Here is a 17,495-nt window from a genome sequence, read left to right as displayed (position 1 = left end):
GACTCAACTTCCTCAGGCATCTGTGGATACTCAGCTGCAGTCTCCTGCTGGGTTGCAGAGGGGTTCTCATCTTTAGTAGGCTCTGGAGATTGAACTGAAGTCTCCTGCTGAACCGGTGAAGTTATCTTCTGATGACTATGGAAGCAGAGGTGGGCCCCCTTGCTGAGTGGTGGAAGGTTTTATATTATTATCTGGCCCTGATAGCTGAGCTGTAGCCTCCTGGTGGACTGGAGAAGTTCCCACCTCTGCAGTAAGCTCTGTTGCTGTGGTGAGCTGCATGTCTGGAGGATTAACAGTGACATTAGGCAAATCTGAATGGTGAGCTTGATGGTAACCTGGAGGTGAAACTGTTACTTGATGTTCTAGAGGCTAAGCTGGGATCTCCTGGGGGCTAGAGAAGATTCAACTTCCCCAGAAGACTCAGAAGGTAGACCTGGCTACTCCTGCTTCCTGGAAAAAGGTTCAGCCTTCACAGGAGGACCTGGAGACTCAGCTGTGTCCTCCTCTTGGGTTGCAGAAGGTTTTACCTCCTCTGGAGGCTGGGCTGGAGAAGATTCAATGTCCTTGGTAGGCTTGAAAGTTATGCTAATCTCTACATGCACAGGTTTAACTACAATTTTGGGCAAATTATAATGAGCTTGATCCTCACCCTGAGTTTGAGCTGTCACCTCATGATTCAGTGGAGTTTGATCTGCACTGTCCATAGAGGACATGGAGGCCATCAGCTGTGGCCTCCTGCTGGGTCTGAGAAGATTCAACCTAACCATGAAACTCAGAAGGCTAAGCTGGCTCTTCCTGCTCACTTTGAGAAGGTTGAGACTCCACAGGAGGACTTGGAGGCTCAGCTGAGGTCCTTTGCTGGGTTGTATAAGATCTCATCTCCTCAGGGTGCTCTGGTGTCCGAGTTGGGCCCTCTAATGGGGTTGAGGAAGAGTCCACTCCTTGGGGTACTCTGGAGGCTGAGTTGCAGCTTGTTCCTGGCTTGATGCAAGTTCCTTACCTGGTTTTGGAGTTACTGTAAGCTCCACATCCAGGTTTGACTTTGACATTGGGCAAGTGTGAGTGTTGAGCTTCACTCCAACTTTTTTTTTGTTTGAGATGGACTCTCACTCTGTCCCCCAGGCTGGAGTGAAATGGCACGATCTTGGCTCATTGCAACTTTCACCTCCCAGGTTCAAGCGATTCTCCTTCCTCAGCATCCTGAGTAGCTGGGATTACAGGCATCCACCACCATGCCCTGCCAATTTTTGTATTTTCAGTAAAAACAGGGTTTCACCATGTTGGTCAGGCTAGTCTCAAACTCCTGACCTCAGGTGATCCATCAGCCTCAGCCTCCCAAAGTGCTGGGATTACAGGTGTGAGCCACTGCACCTGGCCTCACTGCAACTTTTTAATGCAACATTTACCTGATGATGTATTGATGGCTGAGCTACAATCTCTTCAGAAGCAGGTAGCTGCTGTGCTGTGGCCTCCTGCTCTGTTGAAGAGTGGAGCACCTTAAAGGACTGTGAAGGCAGAGCTGGGCCTTTCTTGCTGGGTTGAAGGTTCTACCTCCTCAGGGAGCTGTGCTAGGACTTCTTGCTGGAATGAAAAGGACTGGATCTCTTTGGGTGTCTGTGGATTTTTAGTTTTAGGCTTTAGATAGTAATTGAGAAAGCCTGACTTGCTCCGGGGGCCTTGGAGGCTCATCTGAATTCACCTGGAGTTCTGGAGGCAAGCTGCCTGGATATGGTATATCCATACTTGAATCTAAATATTCATCCTGCAAAGTTTGTTTCTGATGCTGAAGTTTTGATACAAATTGGTGTGGAGTCCCAACAACTTTAGCAAGACTCCTGTGCTGAGCCAGATCTTTCTTCAGGTTCTTGGGCGAAACACTAATCTTCATTGCTTTTGAATTCAGACTATCTAGAAGTGGAACAAGTATTTCATATGCCTGATGATATGTAGCTCAAACTCAAACTTTAGATCTACAGTTTGAACCTTACATCTGAGGTGAATAGGCCGAGCTAAGACCCAGTTCTGATCCCAGTCCCTGGGCACTCTATTCCTTCCTGATGCTCTGCTCTCCCACTTCTTTTTTTGTCTACACTTTGTGAGGGTATTCTCCTGTGGCTTGGCAGTTTCCAATTAGGGAACTCTGAAGGCTGAGCTGGGGCCTATTGCTGGGTTAGAGAAGACTCAACCTCCTCAGGGGTCTGTGGATGCTCAGCTGTAGCCTACTACTGGTTTGGAGAGGGGTTCTCCTTCTTCATAGGTTCTGGAGATTGAACTGACATCTCCTGTTGAACTGGCAAAGAGGTCTAGCCTGCTCCAATGACTCTGGAGGCAGAGGTGGGCCCCCATGCTGGCTGGTGGAAGTTTCCACATCATTAACTGGCCGTGAGAGCTGAGCTGTAGCCTCCTGGTGGATTAGAGAAATTCTCACCTCTGCAATGGACTCTGCTGCTATGATGAGCTATATAACTGGAGGCTTAACAGTGACGTTGGGCAAATCTGAACACTGAGCTTGATGCTGACCTGAAGGTCAAACTATTACTTCATGATGTTCCTGAGGCTGAGCTGGAGTCTCCTGCTGGGCTGGAGAAGATTCAACCTCCCCAGGAGTCTCAGAAGTCTGAGCTAGCTGCAATTGCTCACCGGGGAAAGACTTAGCCTCCACAAGACTTTAAAGTACAGCTGGGGTTTCCTCCTGGGTTGCAAAGGGTTCCACCTGTTCTGGAGGCTGGGTTGGGGCCTCCTGCTGGGCTTGACAAGATTCTGCCTCCTTAATAGGCTCTGACATTATGATAATCTCCACATCCACAGGTTTAACTGTAACACTGGGAAAGTTATAATGAGACTGATCCTCATCTGGAGTTTGAATTGTCACCTCATGATTCAGTGGAGTTTGAGCTACACTCTCCATAGAGGACTCTGGAAGCTCAGCTGGGGCCTCCTGCCAGGTCTAAGAAGGTTCAGCCTCCCCAGAAAACCCAGAAGGTTGAGCTGGCTGTTCCTGCTCACTGGGGGAAGGCTCAGCCTCCGTAAGAGGACATAAGAGCTCAGTTGGGGTCTCCTTCTGGGTTGCAGAAGGTTCTCCCTCCTCTGGAGGCTGGGTTAGGGCCTCCCGCTGGGCTTGAGAGGATTCTGCCTCCTTGTTAGGTTCTGAAGTTATGGTAATTTCTACATCCGCAGGTTTACCTGTAAAGTTGGGCAAGGTAAAAGGAGCTTGATCCTTACCCTGAGGTTGAACTGTCACCTCATGATTCAGTGGAGTTCGAGCTGCATTCTCCACAGAGGACTCTGGAGGCTGAGCTGGGGCCTCCTGCTGAGTCTGAGAAAGTTCAACCTCCCCTGGAAACTCAGAAGGCTGAGCTGGCTGCTCCTGCTCACTTGGAGAAGGTTCAGCCTCCACAAGAGGAACTGGAGGTTCAGCTGGGTTTCCTTGCTGGGTCACAGATTTCATCTCCTCCAGGTGGTCTGGTGTCTGAGTTGGGCCTTTAATTGGGTTTAGGAAGAGTTCACCTCCTCGGGGTGGTCTGGAAGCTGAGCTGCGGCCTGTTCCTGGCTTGATTTAAGTCCCTTACCTGGCTCTGGAGTTACTATAAGCTCCACATCCACAGGTTTGACTGTTACATTGGGCAAGTGTGAGTGCTGAGCTTCACTCCAACTTTTTAATGGAATATTTACCTAGTGATGTATTGATGGCTGAGCTACAATCTCTTCAGAGGTAGGTAGCTGCTCTGCTGGGGCCTCCTGCTCTGTTGAAGAGTGGATTCCCTCAAGGGACTATGAATGAAGGTAGAGCTGGGGCCTCCTGCTGGATTGAAGAAGGTTCAGGAAGCTGTGGAAATTGCACTGGGGCTTTCTGCTTGAGTGAAGAGGACTGATCTGTTCAAGGGTCCCTGGATTTTGAGTTTCGGGCTCTAGATGGAATTGAGTAGTCCAGCTTGCTCAGGGGGCCCTGGAGGCTCATCTGAGTTCACCTGGAGTTCTGGAAGCAGGCTTTCGGGATACAGTGTATCCATACTTGAATCTAAATACTCACCCTGCAAAGTTTGTTTCCGATGCTGAGGTTTTAATACAAATTGGTGTGGAGGTCCAACAACAACCTTAGCAAGCCTCCTATGCTGAGCCAGATCTTTCTTCAGGTTCTTGGGCGAAACACTAGTCTTTACTGCCTTTGAATTCTGATTATCTAGAGGTGCAACAAATATTTCATATGCCTGATGATCTGAAGCCTGATCTAGACCTACAGTTTGAACCTAACTTTTGAGGCAAAGAGGCCATGCTAGCGTCTGGTTTTGACCCAAGTTCCACTGGAGCCAACTCTGGGAGTCTTTCTTGCTGAGTCAGCTTGTCATTCAGATCCTGCTGTGTAGCTGTGAACTTCTCTGGCCCCAGGGGCAGCTCTCCAGCTGAATCCATGTCCAGGAATGGAACCAAAGTCTCAGTCAGGTTCCTGAGGTGAGGCTGACATCTGGGAGGAAGTAGAGGACCCCATATTATCAAAGACCCCCAAGTCTGTTGGGGGCAGGGCTAGATAAGTGCTGGGGAAATTCTGGTGGGAGATTGATGGAGCGTGAAGACCAGGGCTCAGTTGGCTTCTGGGGGTTGGAGGTCAGCTGGAGTGGGCCCTGGAACCACTCCAGAGGTTGAGTCTCCTGGGCTAGGAGCTACAATAGTTGTTGTGTGAGGAGGGGCCATGGGGCCCCTGAGAGGCAGATGAAACATGACATATGTTAGCTCCCTGCACTGAGCAGCAGTCATCATGGCAGCCCATAGAAGCTGGCGCCCCTAGCAACCGTGCGCTCCACCTCATCCATTATTTACGACATTTTTATTTAGGCAACTGTTATTAGGCTCTGGTCTAGATCCTCACAGTCACCAGAGCACTCTTATCCCACAATCCCACCCAAGCCTCCCTTCCCGCCCCACCAGAACACCCCTCCCTCCTGTTCATCAGGAATGATTTGGGCAGCAGACCCAGGTGGTCCCAGGACTCCAGCAGCCTGTTGTGGTTGGGTGGGGTAGGGGCATGACAGAGCTTCCCAAGGAAGTTACGGGACCTTGCTTCGAGATATTCAGAAGTGCTAGTCAAGTTCTGGCAGCCTAAACTCTTCCTCCTCCAAGCTGAAATCCGCGAGATACTCATTCTCCTCTTGGCCATGCTGCTTCCAGGGAGAGCAACTGATCTGCAAAATATGCACCAGCTAGGATGGCAGGCAGCCCACACATTACAGTCATTCATTCCTAAATGTTGTGATTTTTGCTAAACCTCCCAGATCCTTTGTTGCATGTTTGATAATTCACCACCCTATTAGGTAGGGGCTTCCAGGGAATAAGAGAGGACTCCAAATTTTCTGCAGGAGGGGCTTTGGGGCATGGGCAATTCAGTCTGGGAGAGAAGGCTAAACCGATTGAATAGCCCTTTGCAGTAGCCTGGGAGGAGGCTGAACTGTCATCCTGCCTTGACTTAACACAGCCATTACCCTAGAATTACAGTGCCACTCTTCAGAGATCTACCCTGTGTGCACATGTGGAGAAGATGCTTAGGTTGATAAAATCAGCATGTTAAATAATTTATTTCCTGAAATGTGACTATAACTAGAACCCAGCTGACTTCCTCCACATCCATTCTTACCTATCTTATTACTCATTGTCTGGCACAATCCCCAGCATGTGAACTCTAAGAAGGTGCTTCATCTTATTCCAGTGCCTAACATAGGCACGTGGTACAGAGTAATGGTTTTACAATGGAAGGGATTCCAAGACTCACCTCATTTAGGGGTGGATCTACTGTTATAACCAGATTTCTGAAATCAGTGCTGACTTCCTCTCACATTTCACAGAGCTAGACTTCTTAAAGCTTGAAGCTTCCTTGATGGTTTTTATTTAAATTGAATTAAAATAATTATTTTACAAGGAAAAACTTCAAAACAAAACACTTTGCAACTTTGGAGTGAAAGTTAAATAAAACACTCTAGCTCTAAATTAAGTTCCCACTGAAATAAAACATTCCATAGGTAGTAAATAATCATTGTTTTCTTTCAGAAATTAATTTAGAAACTTAATCCCTATGTAAGAACTTTCATATACAGTCATGCATTGCTCACCATGTGAGGAGGAGCTTGAGAAATGTGTCATCAGGTGATTTCACCACTGTGCTAACATCATAGTATATAATTCCACAAACCTATAGCCTACAGCACACCTAGGCTATATGGTATGGCCTATGGCTCCTAGTACTGTATGTTACTGTACCGTATGTTACTGTACTGAATGTACCATATGTTACTGTACTGAATACCAAAGGCAACTGTAACACAATGGCAGGTATTTGTGAAGGTAAACATGGAAAAGATATAGTAAAAATACTCTAAAAGATAAAAAATGGTATAGCTGTATAGGGATAGCTTCCATTACACTCTTATGGAACCATCATCATATATGTGGTCTGTTGTTGACCAAAACATCATTTTGCAGCACATGACTGTCTCATTTACAGAAAATCTTCAGCAAAATAGTCTACCCAAGATATATGGGAGGTATTGATATCCAGGTGATAAGCCATATTTGAAAGTCATTATAGTTTTCAAAAGCTGTAGTACAATCATCCTTAAGGCCGGTAACCTTCTCCCCATATCTCTGGGATCCTGTTTGAAGGGAGTTCTAAAAAGATCCGTGTTCAAGCAGCCCAGCATCCTAACTCCTGGGGGGAGACTAACCCCTCTCCTCTGTCCACAACTGTAGTAATATTCTAATAGTTCTCAGTTCTGCTCTCCAAACTTCAAATAAGGGGTCAGAACCAAGGGTCGGGACTTCAAGAAAAGCCCCAGAAATACACTGCACTCAAAAGCAGTATCACATTTTCCTAAGAATGAAACAAATTATCCTTCAAATTCTGCTGGTTGTTTTGAATTATGGTTATACTGGCTATATTACCCCTGAATTTTTATCCCACATACTTGAATTAAACCATGTAGCTCCTCTTCCCATCTGACATCTACGATCTCTTCACTGGGTCTGTACTCCACAGCTATTTTACCACTTTCTGAAATAAAGTTAGCAAGGATCAATTCAGAATCTTTTTCATTTTAAAACTTCCTGCATATAATGGTAGCACCCCATGATGAGACATTCTTTTGGTTTCTAAAAGCAGAAAACAAGGGCATTTTCCTGGAAGTTTCCTTATCCACACTTCAGTTTTTTCTCTTTCCTTTTTTTTTTTTTTTTTTTTTGGAGACAGGGTCTCACTCTGTCACCCAGGCTGGAGTGCAGTGGCATTGTCATAGTTCACTGCAGCCTGGAGTTCCTGGACTTAAGTGATCCTCCTGTCTCAGCCTCCAAAGTAGCAGGGACTACAGGTACACACACCACTGTGCCCGGATAATTTTTTTTTTTTTATTAGAGACATGGTCTTGCTTTGTTGCCCAAGCTGGTCTTGAACTCCTGACTTTAAGTGATCCTCCTTCCTTGGCCTCCCAATGTGCTGAGGTAACAGGTATGAGTCACCACATCTGGCCTCACAACTCAGTTTTTAACATATGTATGAAATAACTGTGTTTGGTTCAAAGAACTTTATGATCTTACAGATAGGAACTAAGGAATAACGACATAAAAAGTTTAAAATGTGGAAAGAAACAGGCCTTCATGGAGAAACATATTGTTGGGAAAAAAATGTGAAAACAAAAATGTTCAATCATAATATGATTAAATGGTAAGGCATCAGGTGGGGGTTAAAGTAAGTTCAAATCTGGAATAGAGACCACTGTGCTAGTAGACACTTCACATTAGAAGCAAGGGCCAGGTGTCAACTATCTGAGAACCAAAATTTCACCAGATACAATGAACAAAGCTTCTGAGAGAGAGAATATTTGAATATTTTATTGGCAGAAACTGGCCCACATACTCTTATAGACAACAGAACTTCCTTCAAGGCAAATGAGAGCCATCAGGCTTTTGGTCTAAGAAGTTTTGAGTGTGTGCAAGGGACACCTTCATATACTAGGGAGAGGTAAACAACCCACACATCTAGTTTGGTTCTTAAAGGTTGTTACTCAGACTTGACAGTTGACGACCAAGGAAGTAAGACTTTCACTAGAAGGGCTGTTGCTTAAGTTGGAAAGCTGAGAGCAATCAGGAGCACCCCTTACAAGCAAATAAAGCTCTGTGGTAACTTAATTAGGATCTCTCAGTCTCTAAGCCTTCAGGGCTGTGAAGCAGAAGAGCAACTCTGTTCAGGGACTCTTTGCTAATCAACAGGTTTCCTTTGGGCACAGCCTATAACATTCTTGCCACTGTAGAACTTAATAGGGAATACAATCAATACCATTCAATTGCATGACCACTTCCAAGGCGCACAGCAAAGCAGCTGATTATTGTATAAGAATCATACTTGCCTAATGTGTCAGTGCCAAAAATGAAAGCTGAAACGGAATTCTTGATTCAGGAAACATCATCTATTACACTCTTCAGCAGAGAGTTTATTTATTCAGAAAGAAATAAGCAATGACAATAATAGTTAATATGTCTGCTTACCTTGTAAGTGTAGTTCTGAGCTTTTACATTCATCATCTCATTTACTCTTACAATATCCCCCATAAAGTTAACTGAATTACTAACCCTGGTTTGTAGATGAAGAGACTGAAGCTTAGAGATATTAAGTATCTTCAAATCTCTCTGGCTAGAAGACCTAAAATTGCATTAAAAATCTAAGAGACCGAGTTAGGACTCAAATCTATGTGTCCAAAGCTTATAATCATTATTCTACATGATAGGCAAGCAAGTAAAGAAGACCTGGTTTAAACATTTTCTGTGGGAACTGAGGCAAGTCCTTTCACATCTGTAAACTAGAAACAATATCTGCTGTCTTTTTTTTCACAAATGTCACAAAGAACAAATTTGAGCCTGTTGCTGTGGAAGAATTTAGCAAATGAAAGCATACTATGGAGTGCTTTAGTTATCAATATTTTTATCCAATTAACTTTTCAAAATGAGTTTATTTGCTCACTGAAACTAAAGTACTTCAAGGATGAACAAGAGAGTCTTACCTAGAACCACAATCAACAGTTTCTGGAATGCGTTTGACAAAGCCTTCTGAATAGCAAGCTTCTGGGCTGTCTTCCTTTTCATAAGGCATGATAGCGGTCCTAAATCCAATCAAAACAAATGGATTTAAAATGCTTATCTGAGTAATAATTGCTATATGTTTAAAAAATAAAAATGCATCCACAATTCTTAGCTCATAATCTTCGTGATTACGGGCAGACAGCCCAAGGGTATGGTTGCATGGCTCTGTTATAGGTATATCCTGGCAGGGCCCGTTTTTACTGCCTCCACAGTAGTGCCTGTAGTCCTGGCTACTCAGCAGGCTGAGGCAGGAGGATCCCCTGAGCCCAGGAGTTTGAGGTCATAGTGATCTATGATCATGCTATTGCACTCTAGCCTGTTTCTAACAATAATAATAAATAAATAAATCTTTAGATGGTTTTGCTAAGATAACTGAAGGCTACAAGAGACACATATTTGGCTGAGCATAGTTGTTCACACCTGTAATATCAGCGCTTTGGGAGGTCAAGGTGGCAGATTGCCTGAGCTCAGGAGTTTGAGACCAGCCTGGGCAATACGGTAAAACCCTGTCATGACCAAAATAAAAAATTAGCCAGGTGTGGTGGTGTGCGCCTGTAGTCCCAGTTACTTGGGAGGCTGAGGCAGGAGAATTGCAAGAACCGGGGAGGCAGAAGTTGCAGTGAGCAGAGATTGCGCCACTGCACTCCAGTCTGGGCAACAGAGCGAGACTCCGTCTCAAAAAACAAAAAACAAAAAAGAGGTGAAAGACTATTTTAGCACAAAGCAAGTTCTTAACCAAAAGCTGAAAAAATAAACATTACTTCCTTTTTCCTCTTAAGCCTCTTGGCAGGAAGTCAGCCGTATGATTTTAAATTTAAAGGTTCAATCAGGCATCGCCACAGTAAAAATCTATATTGTAAAACAGAAAAACTCTGTCCAGGACTTCAGTAGCTCAGAGAGGGAAGGGTTTGATATGTATCTGAAAAGATAAGTTTTGCAAAGTAAGAAAAAAGAGAGATCCTTTCTACTCCAAATCCCTACCCACCTCCACCCCTAATGTAAACAAACCTTCCTCCATCTTATTCACAGGCTCCTCCACCAAGCCAATGCCAGTACTCTTGCAATCATAGGATGGCAACACCACCTCTAAAGCACAGAAGAACTTCAGGCTTTGCTTCGGAAGTGGCACCATGGTATCTCCATTCTCCCTTTCTTCAAGGTCAGAAAGCTCCTGCAGCTGTAAGGATATTTAATCTAAGATCCTTCCTAGGATCTTAATGTAGGCTTCAAAATGTTTTGTTATTAGAAATAAAAACTAAACTCCAGCCATTCAAGCTAACAGTTGAGGTGTCTTATGGCTTCAAAATCAAGTTAGGTTTGCAAAGGAACTGCTAGAGAGACACCCATTTTTTATTATAGACCACACAAATAGTGGAGAAAATTATGGATACCAGCATTCAAGTGACTGAGATTATTAATTCTAGGCAACATGCCAACTCAGACATGTCCACTTACCCTCAATGTTAAGAGGCCTCTTATATCTCCTCCCTACAATCCAGTTCCATATTTCTGTCTAAAGTCTAGGATTTCAGTGTTGAAAGGAGAGTGTGCTTAGTGAAAGAAAATTTACAAGGTTCACCTTGATGATCCTTTTTGACCATCCATTGAAACCAAAGTAGTAATTCGCCAGTTCTTGGCATTGGGAGCCGTTCAGGGGAAGGGCCTGATGTTGAACTGCCTTATGTCTGGTGCCAAGATGAACCTAAAGTCACAAGAGATAGACTCATAAATATCACAACCCATTAGAGATTTTACTTTGGACACGTGGGGATTTATCAAAACCAAGTGTACAAAGAAAATAAATTGTTTCAGTCTTCCCATTCAGTAGTTCCTGCTTGAGAATATGATCTGAAGGATAGGTAAGATGAACCTACCACCCACCCCCTCCCCAAGTTGCTAACCCCTATTTAAAGAGAAATTATACATACCTCTGTAAATTTTACAAGCAACTAAAACAACGAGATTTATCTACATTTATAAGCTTCTTTGAGAATGCAAATATCTACTGTTACTTCTTGAAATATTTTACCCATTTCTATGGATTTCTTATATCACCAGTTCTTTCTTATGTCTATTTCATTTTTTAAGTGTAGTATATTATATTCATGAAATTCAAATGACACAAATAAAGTTAAATTTATTTATTTAACTTTTGAGACACAGTCTCGCTCTGTTGCCTAGGCTGGAGTACAGTGGTGCGATCTTGGCTCACTGCAACCTCTGCCTTCTGGGTTCAAACAATTCTTCTGCCTCAGCCTCCTGAGTAGCTGGGACTACAGGCACTACCACACCCTGCTAATTTTTGTATTTGTTTGCTAATTTTTTGTATTTTTAGTAGAGATGGGGTTTTACCATATTGGCCAGGCTGGTCTCGAACTCCTGACCTCGTGATCCCCCTGCCTTGGCCTCCCAAAGTGCTGGGATTACAGGTGTGAGCCACCGTGCCTGGCCATAAAGTTAAATTTATTTGTATTAGAAATTAGTAAGAATTAACAGTAAAGTTAATTCTTTACGGATTTGTTTAAGCACCTTCCTCCATCACTGGTTTACAAGCCCCATAAGTCCCAAAGGAAACCATAGCGTATTCTTTTTTTTCATTCCCAGAACCAAGCACAGTTCTTGGCATATAATAGAGGACAAATGATCTGTTGATCGAGTGAATGGATAAAACAATGGGGCAAGTAAAAATGAAATTACTTTCTCCAACTGAAAAGGAGAAATGCTTGTTGGGAAAGAGAAATGAAGACCAGTTTTTAAATGTTGAGTGCTAATGGGGAGATTGGCCTGTATCATGAGTCACAGTGGAGACTTTCTGGACAACCAGGAAGCTTCATAAAACTCTGATCCCCTGGGTGGCACAGACAGTTGTCACCTTGGATAACCTTGTTACAGTTCTTGCTGGCAACCATTTTCCTTCATTTCACACCACTCCTGCCCCCCCACCAAAAAAAAAAAACCTTTTGGCTGGGCACAGTGGCTCATGGCTGTAATCCCAGCACTTTGGGAGGCCTAGGCGGGTGGATCACTTGAGGTCAGGAGTTTGAGATCAGCCTGGCCAACATGGAGAAACCCTCATCTCTACCAAAAATACAAAAAGTAGCTGGGCATGGTGGTGCACGCTTGTAATCCCAGCTACTTGGGAGGCTAAGGCAGGAGAATCACTTAAATCCAGGAAGCAGAGGCTGCAGTGAGCTGAGATCATGCCACTGCATTCTAGCGTAAGCAACAGAGCAAGACTCCGTCTCAAACAAAACTCCAAAAAACAAAAATAAAACCCTCTCAGGTGCATTAGGCCTTTGATTTTATTTTAAAACATTGCTGTCTTTTCTGTATTTAAAAAGGACAAAAAAGACAGGATCTAGGTGTATGTGCAAAAGTAGAAAAGAACACCTAAACTAGTTAACAGTCAGGGCGATTAGTAACCCAAGGCTCTGAATCCAGTAAAGAAATAAATCTAGTATGAATGCCCTCTCCTCTCACCTATCTATTGAGTTGTAAAATATTCCCTTCATTACTGTATCAAGTGATGTGATTTATGCTGTGAAATCCCCAAAACCTAAAGCTTATGGAATGGTCTCAATGTCCAAAGAGCACTTGAAACTCATCATTTACAAAATGATACCAAGTAAGTGTTTCATACTCTTTACCATACCTTTGAAATATTTGAGTGGCTATGTGAAATGGTCACACGTTAGAAACAGATCATTGTCCAAAAGTTAAATAATATCTCACAGGTAATCATTTCAGTTACAGGAAGTGGAACCAGGATTGAAGAGGGTGCTGAACAGGCTAAGAGGGTGTTGAACAGGCTACAGAAGTGGGGGTAGTATACCTGGAGACATTAGTAAGTAGAGTTCTCACATTTGATCAAGATTAATTCAATGAGGAATGGAATATAGACAAGAAACGGCAGCAAGATTAGCAGGAAGCAGTCAGATCAAGTAGCCAATCAGGAATGGAAACGGTCCTTGAAAAGGGAAAGGTGATTGAATTGAGGCATACAATGAGATATCATTCTGTGGATCTGAGAAAGTAAAATTGGTTGGCATGTTAATATGGAATAGGGTTTCTACAATGCCGTTTAAAGAATGTTCTCATTCTCCGAGAACTGAAGGGAGTTCCAAATAGGCAGTTTCTGAGTCATCGTGACCATGATGATGATGATGATAAAGTCTCCTTCATGTAATAGGTGGCAGAAGATGTGGTTATGCTTACACATTTTAAATTCATATAAAAGTAAATATATATGGCTGGGTGTGGTGCCTCACACCTGAGGGTGAGGCACACAGATCACTTGAGGTCAGGAATTTGAGACCAGCCTGGCCAACATGGTGAAAACCCATGTCTACTAATATACAGAAATTAGCTAGGTGTGGTGGCAGGTGTCTGTAGTCCCTGCTACTCAGGAGGTTGAGGCAGAATCGCTTGAACCCAGAAGGCAGAGGTTGCAGTGAGCCAAGATCGTGCCACTGCACTCTAGCCAGGGTGACAAAGTGAAACTCCATCTCGAAAAAAAAAAAAAAAAAGTAAAAATAGCTGGGCATGATGGTTTGTACCTAGCTACTGAAGAAGCTGAGGCAGGAGGACTGGTTGAGGCCAGGATTTAGAGACCAGCATGGGCAACACAGGGATACTCTGTCTCTAAAAAAATTAAAAAGTAAATATAAGCAAATCTATTCTGGCAAAGATTTCATTCATTCACTTATTTTTTAGAGACAGGGTTTCATTCTGTTGCCCAGGCTGGAGTGCAGTGATGTAATCATAGCTCCCTGCACCTTCAAACTCCTGGGCTCAAGCGATCCTCCCACCTCAGTCTCCCAAGTAGAAGGGACTATAGGTGCATGCCATCACACCTGGCTGATATTTTTCTTTCTTTTTTTTTTTTTTGAGATGGAGCCTCACACTGTCACACAGGCTGGAGTGCAGTGGCACAATCTCAGCTCATTGCAGCCTCCACCTCCTGGCTTCAAGTGATTCTCATGCTTCACCCTCCTGAGTAGCTGGGACTACAGGTGTGTGCCATCATGCCTGGCTAGTTTTTGTATTTTTAGTACAGATGGAGTTTTGCCATGTTGCCCAGGCTGGTCTCGAACTCCTGGCCTCAAGCGATCCACCTGCCTTGGCCTCCGAAAACATAGGCATGAGCCACTATGCCCAGCCTGATCTTTAAAATTTTTGTAGAGATAGGGTCTCACTATGTTGCCCAAGCTGAGATTTCTTAAAAAGGGACAGCATAAAATGACATGGGGTTTAGCATCAGTAGGTTGGAGTTCAGCCTCAAGCTTCCATAATTCTTGTCAGGAACCCCCCCCTTTTTTTTTTTTGAGACAGGGCCTCACTCGACATGTCGCCCAGGCTGGACTGCAACCTCTGCCTCCTGGGTTCAAGCGATTCTCCTGCCTCAGCCTCCCGAGTAGTTGGGATTACAGGCGTGCGCCACCACGCCAGGCTAATTTTTTGTATTTTTAGTAGAGATGGGGTTTCATCGTGTTGACCAGGCTGGTCTCAAACTCCTGACCTCATGATTCGCCCGCCTTGGCCTCCCAAAGTGCAGGGATTACTGGGGTGAGTCACGATGTCCAGCCTCTTGTCAGGAACCTTAAACAAGTCACTCAATCATCTTGAATTTCAGTTTCTTCATCTAAAAAAACCAGAGAACTGGAAGATTAGTGTGGCAATGCATCTGAAAATATTCTATAAACCAGAGTGCTGGACAAATGCTAACCTATTATTGAATTCAGCAGTTCATTCCAGCGGAGCTAGAAATTCCACATTTGGACCCACCTTGACAGGAGATGTCTGAAAAAGCAGCTTCCGGTCGCATGCCTTTTGGGCTCTGTGGGCAGCCAGTGCTGAATAAAACTTAATGACGGCATAGAAACCAGGTTGAGCCACTGCAGCGTTTGGGAAGACCCGGACTGAATACAGAAGGCCAAACTGGGAAAATGCTGTGAACAGAGAATGCTGTGGGGGTGGTCCCACGCCAAAAAAGCGCATGAAATCTCACGCCCGGAAAACAAAACCACACATGCCCTCATATTTCCCAAACCCCTCTTTGCGAAGGATGTGATTCAAAACACTTCCCACTTAACAGGTTTCCTCTCGAAATCCTAAACTTTAAGAAGCACTAGCAGGTAAAACGTGCTGACAGTGGAACGGTACCTCTCTGGGACTCTGAAAATCTGTTGGGGGTAGTTAGTTGTCCGTTGGGGTCCCCTCTAGAATTAAGAATCCTTCAGCGGAGGCTGAGGCAGGTGAGGTGCTGGGACAGGACTCTGGCACTCCCAGTCCGCAGGTGGGCGGCTTTCTCCATCCCTTCCTCCTCCCTGGCCCCGGCTCACATGCAAAGCTTCAGCCGTGGGTCCGGAGCTCAGCTCCCACACTAGCAAGGTTTTGTCACTGTCGGTGGGAACCGCAAAAGGTACCAACTCCGCCATCCTTCCTTCATCGCGCCTGCGCGGCTAACGCTCGCTCCAAGCACTGCGCCTGCGCAAGGCACGCCCGCGCGTTCTTAAAAAAAAAGGCGCGTTTGAGGGGCGGGGCCGGCGGTCGGATAGCTCACTCGTCCTCACTACTTAGGGCTGGCCTCTGAGTCCGTTCCGCTCCTCCAGCCACACGCCCAAGAACCCTGAAACGGGCTTCCATTCAAGTGCATGTTTACGGTAGAGTCCCAAAATGAGCTGACTGGATGGAAAGGTAGGGACAAGTTTATAGCAGCCAGCTTTATCTTCACTCCAGAAGGAGATCAGGGCACTAAGCATTAGCACTACCTACTGAGCTTGTGGGAAATAACCACAAAAGATGCAATATTTGGACTTTTAAGAGTTTAAAATATACAAATAAAATATAACTCGGCCGGGTGTGGTAGCTCACTTCTGTAATCCCAGCACTTTGGGAAGCCGAGACAGGCAGCTCACCTGAGGTTGGGAGTTCAAGACCAGCCTGACCAATATGAAGAAACCCTGTCTCTACTAAAAATACAAAAATTAGCTGGGCATGGTGGCTCACGCCTGTAATCCCAGCTACTCGGGGGGCTTAACCCGGGAGGCGGAGGTTGCAGGGAGCTGATACCACGCCATTGCACTCCAGCCTGGGTAAGAAGAGTGAAACTCTGTCTACAAAAAAAAAAAAAAAAAAACAAACAAAAACCCCCCCCCCCAAAAAACAGTATAACTCACTAAGCCATTAACAGTCTAGCATGAAATCCCTAAAAAGAATTACCTGTTTGTCCTACGTGATTCTGGTGAATCGTGTATGTGTACTTGTGGGGGTTAGACGATGTGTGAGTTTGGAGGTATGAGTGAGGAGGAGAGATTAATGAGAAAAAAATCAAAGAATAGGTCCAAATAGGGCACCAACATTGGGTCTGAAGGTGCCTGAGAAAGAGTAGCTGTCATAATCAGCTATGTGGTGGAGCAGTGTAATCACCTGGTGGATTCATGGTACCCACTGCCCAGAAAAGCTGATTTACTGAGATAGTGTTGTTGAAATAGAGTTTCATAAGCATCGAACCAGCTAAATAGAAGATTGGAGTTTTATAATTACTCAACTTAGCCTCCCTGAAAATTTGGAAGCAGGTGTTTTTTTAAGGATAATTTGGCAGTCAAGGGGTTAGGGAACAGGAAATGCTGATTGGTTGGGTCAAGGATGAAATCATAGCGAGTCAGAGCTTGTGTTCTTGTGCTGAGTGAATTCCTGGTTGGGGCCCACAAGACCAGAGGAGCCAGTTTGCCAATATGAGTGGTGCCAACTGGTCCATCAGAATAAAGCATCTGAAAAATACCTAGAACACCAGTATTAGGTTTTACAAATAGTAATGTTGTAAGGAGTTAGTTAGCTTGCCTTAAGGAGCATGGACACAAATCAAGGGATGGGTCCCCAGAGAGATCCCTGCCCACAGGGTCAGTGTCTCATCCACACATAACATAAAAAGCAGCCTGGGAAAAAATTCAAGCTATAGGCACCAATAAGGGAACTAGCATAGGATGTTGTGCCTGGAGACATGCCCACTGCTGCACAGATGGAAAAACCTCTGGCCCATTTGGATAAAAACTTGTGCAAACCTCCAGCTTACTGAGATAAAGGAATAAGACCCCTTTGTCCTTTGTATAGTTAGCAGGCTCCCAGGACAAAGTTGCTTCTCCTTTTGTGGGCATGGGCACAGTGGACTCTGGTGAGTTCTGGTGGCACTCTCCTTTTTGGGCTGTAAGTCCAGTCTCTAGAATCATCATTTCAGCCTCTGCTGATAGGTCCTGGGCCAAGCTAAACAGCATCTCAGAATTATCATTTCAGATCCTGACTGGTCTTGGGCCTAGGCTCCTGGCCAAGTTGAGTTCTCCAAGACAGCTGGTGGACTAAGCCATTGCTCCCCTTTTCCAGTC

The 17,495-nt window shown here is 44.6% G+C and overlaps 1 protein-coding gene and 1 pseudogene across 3 annotated transcripts; both read right to left on the bottom strand.

The window, feature by feature from the left end:
* Positions 1-1,348: 1,348 nt before the first annotated feature.
* On the bottom strand, positions 1,349-4,477 carry LOC116553384 (annotated as a pseudogene).
* RDM1 (RAD52 motif containing 1) lies at positions 4,380-15,608 on the bottom strand. 3 transcript variants are annotated; one of them, XM_032280838.1, is made up of 7 exons: positions 15,456-15,608; positions 14,899-15,078; positions 10,694-10,816; positions 10,123-10,291; positions 9,036-9,134; positions 6,951-7,036; positions 4,380-4,462 (listed from the first exon to the last, which is right to left on the bottom strand). In XM_032280838.1, the coding sequence occupies exons 1-7, from the start codon at positions 15,549-15,551 to the stop codon at positions 4,433-4,435; spliced, it is 783 nt and encodes a 260-aa protein (XP_032136729.1). In that variant the 5' UTR covers positions 15,552-15,608; the 3' UTR covers positions 4,380-4,432. The 3 variants fall into 3 exon arrangements, with proteins under 3 accessions (XP_032136729.1, XP_032136730.1, XP_032136728.1); XM_032280837.1 differs by lacking the exon at positions 4,380-4,462 and adding an exon at positions 4,820-5,177; XM_032280839.1 differs by lacking the exon at positions 14,899-15,078 and having other exon boundaries at positions 4,435-5,177; positions 15,456-15,605.
* Positions 15,609-17,495: the final 1,887 nt, after the last annotated feature.

Source organism: Sapajus apella, unplaced genomic scaffold, assembly GCF_009761245.1.
Source record: "Sapajus apella isolate SASKATOON/1434 unplaced genomic scaffold, GSC_monkey_1.0 scaffold12, whole genome shotgun sequence".
Taxonomy (NCBI): Eukaryota; Metazoa; Chordata; class Mammalia; order Primates; family Cebidae; genus Sapajus; species Sapajus apella.
This window is presented reverse-complemented; position numbering and strand designations above follow the sequence as displayed.

Bases quoted from the DNA above. Each gene is read 5' to 3' on its own strand.
- RDM1 (XM_032280837.1), bottom strand. From the start codon at position 15,551: ATGGCGGAGTTGGTACCTTTTGCGGTTCCCACCGACAGTGACAAAACC. The intron at 10,292-10,693 runs GTGAACCTTGTA...ATATCCTTACAG, and splicing joins GGTCAAAAAGGATCATCAAG to CTGCAGGAGCTTTCTGACCT. The intron at 9,135-10,122 runs GTTTGTTTACAT...GATTGGATTTAG, and splicing joins TGTGAATAAGATGGAGGAAG to GACCGCTATCATGCCTTATG.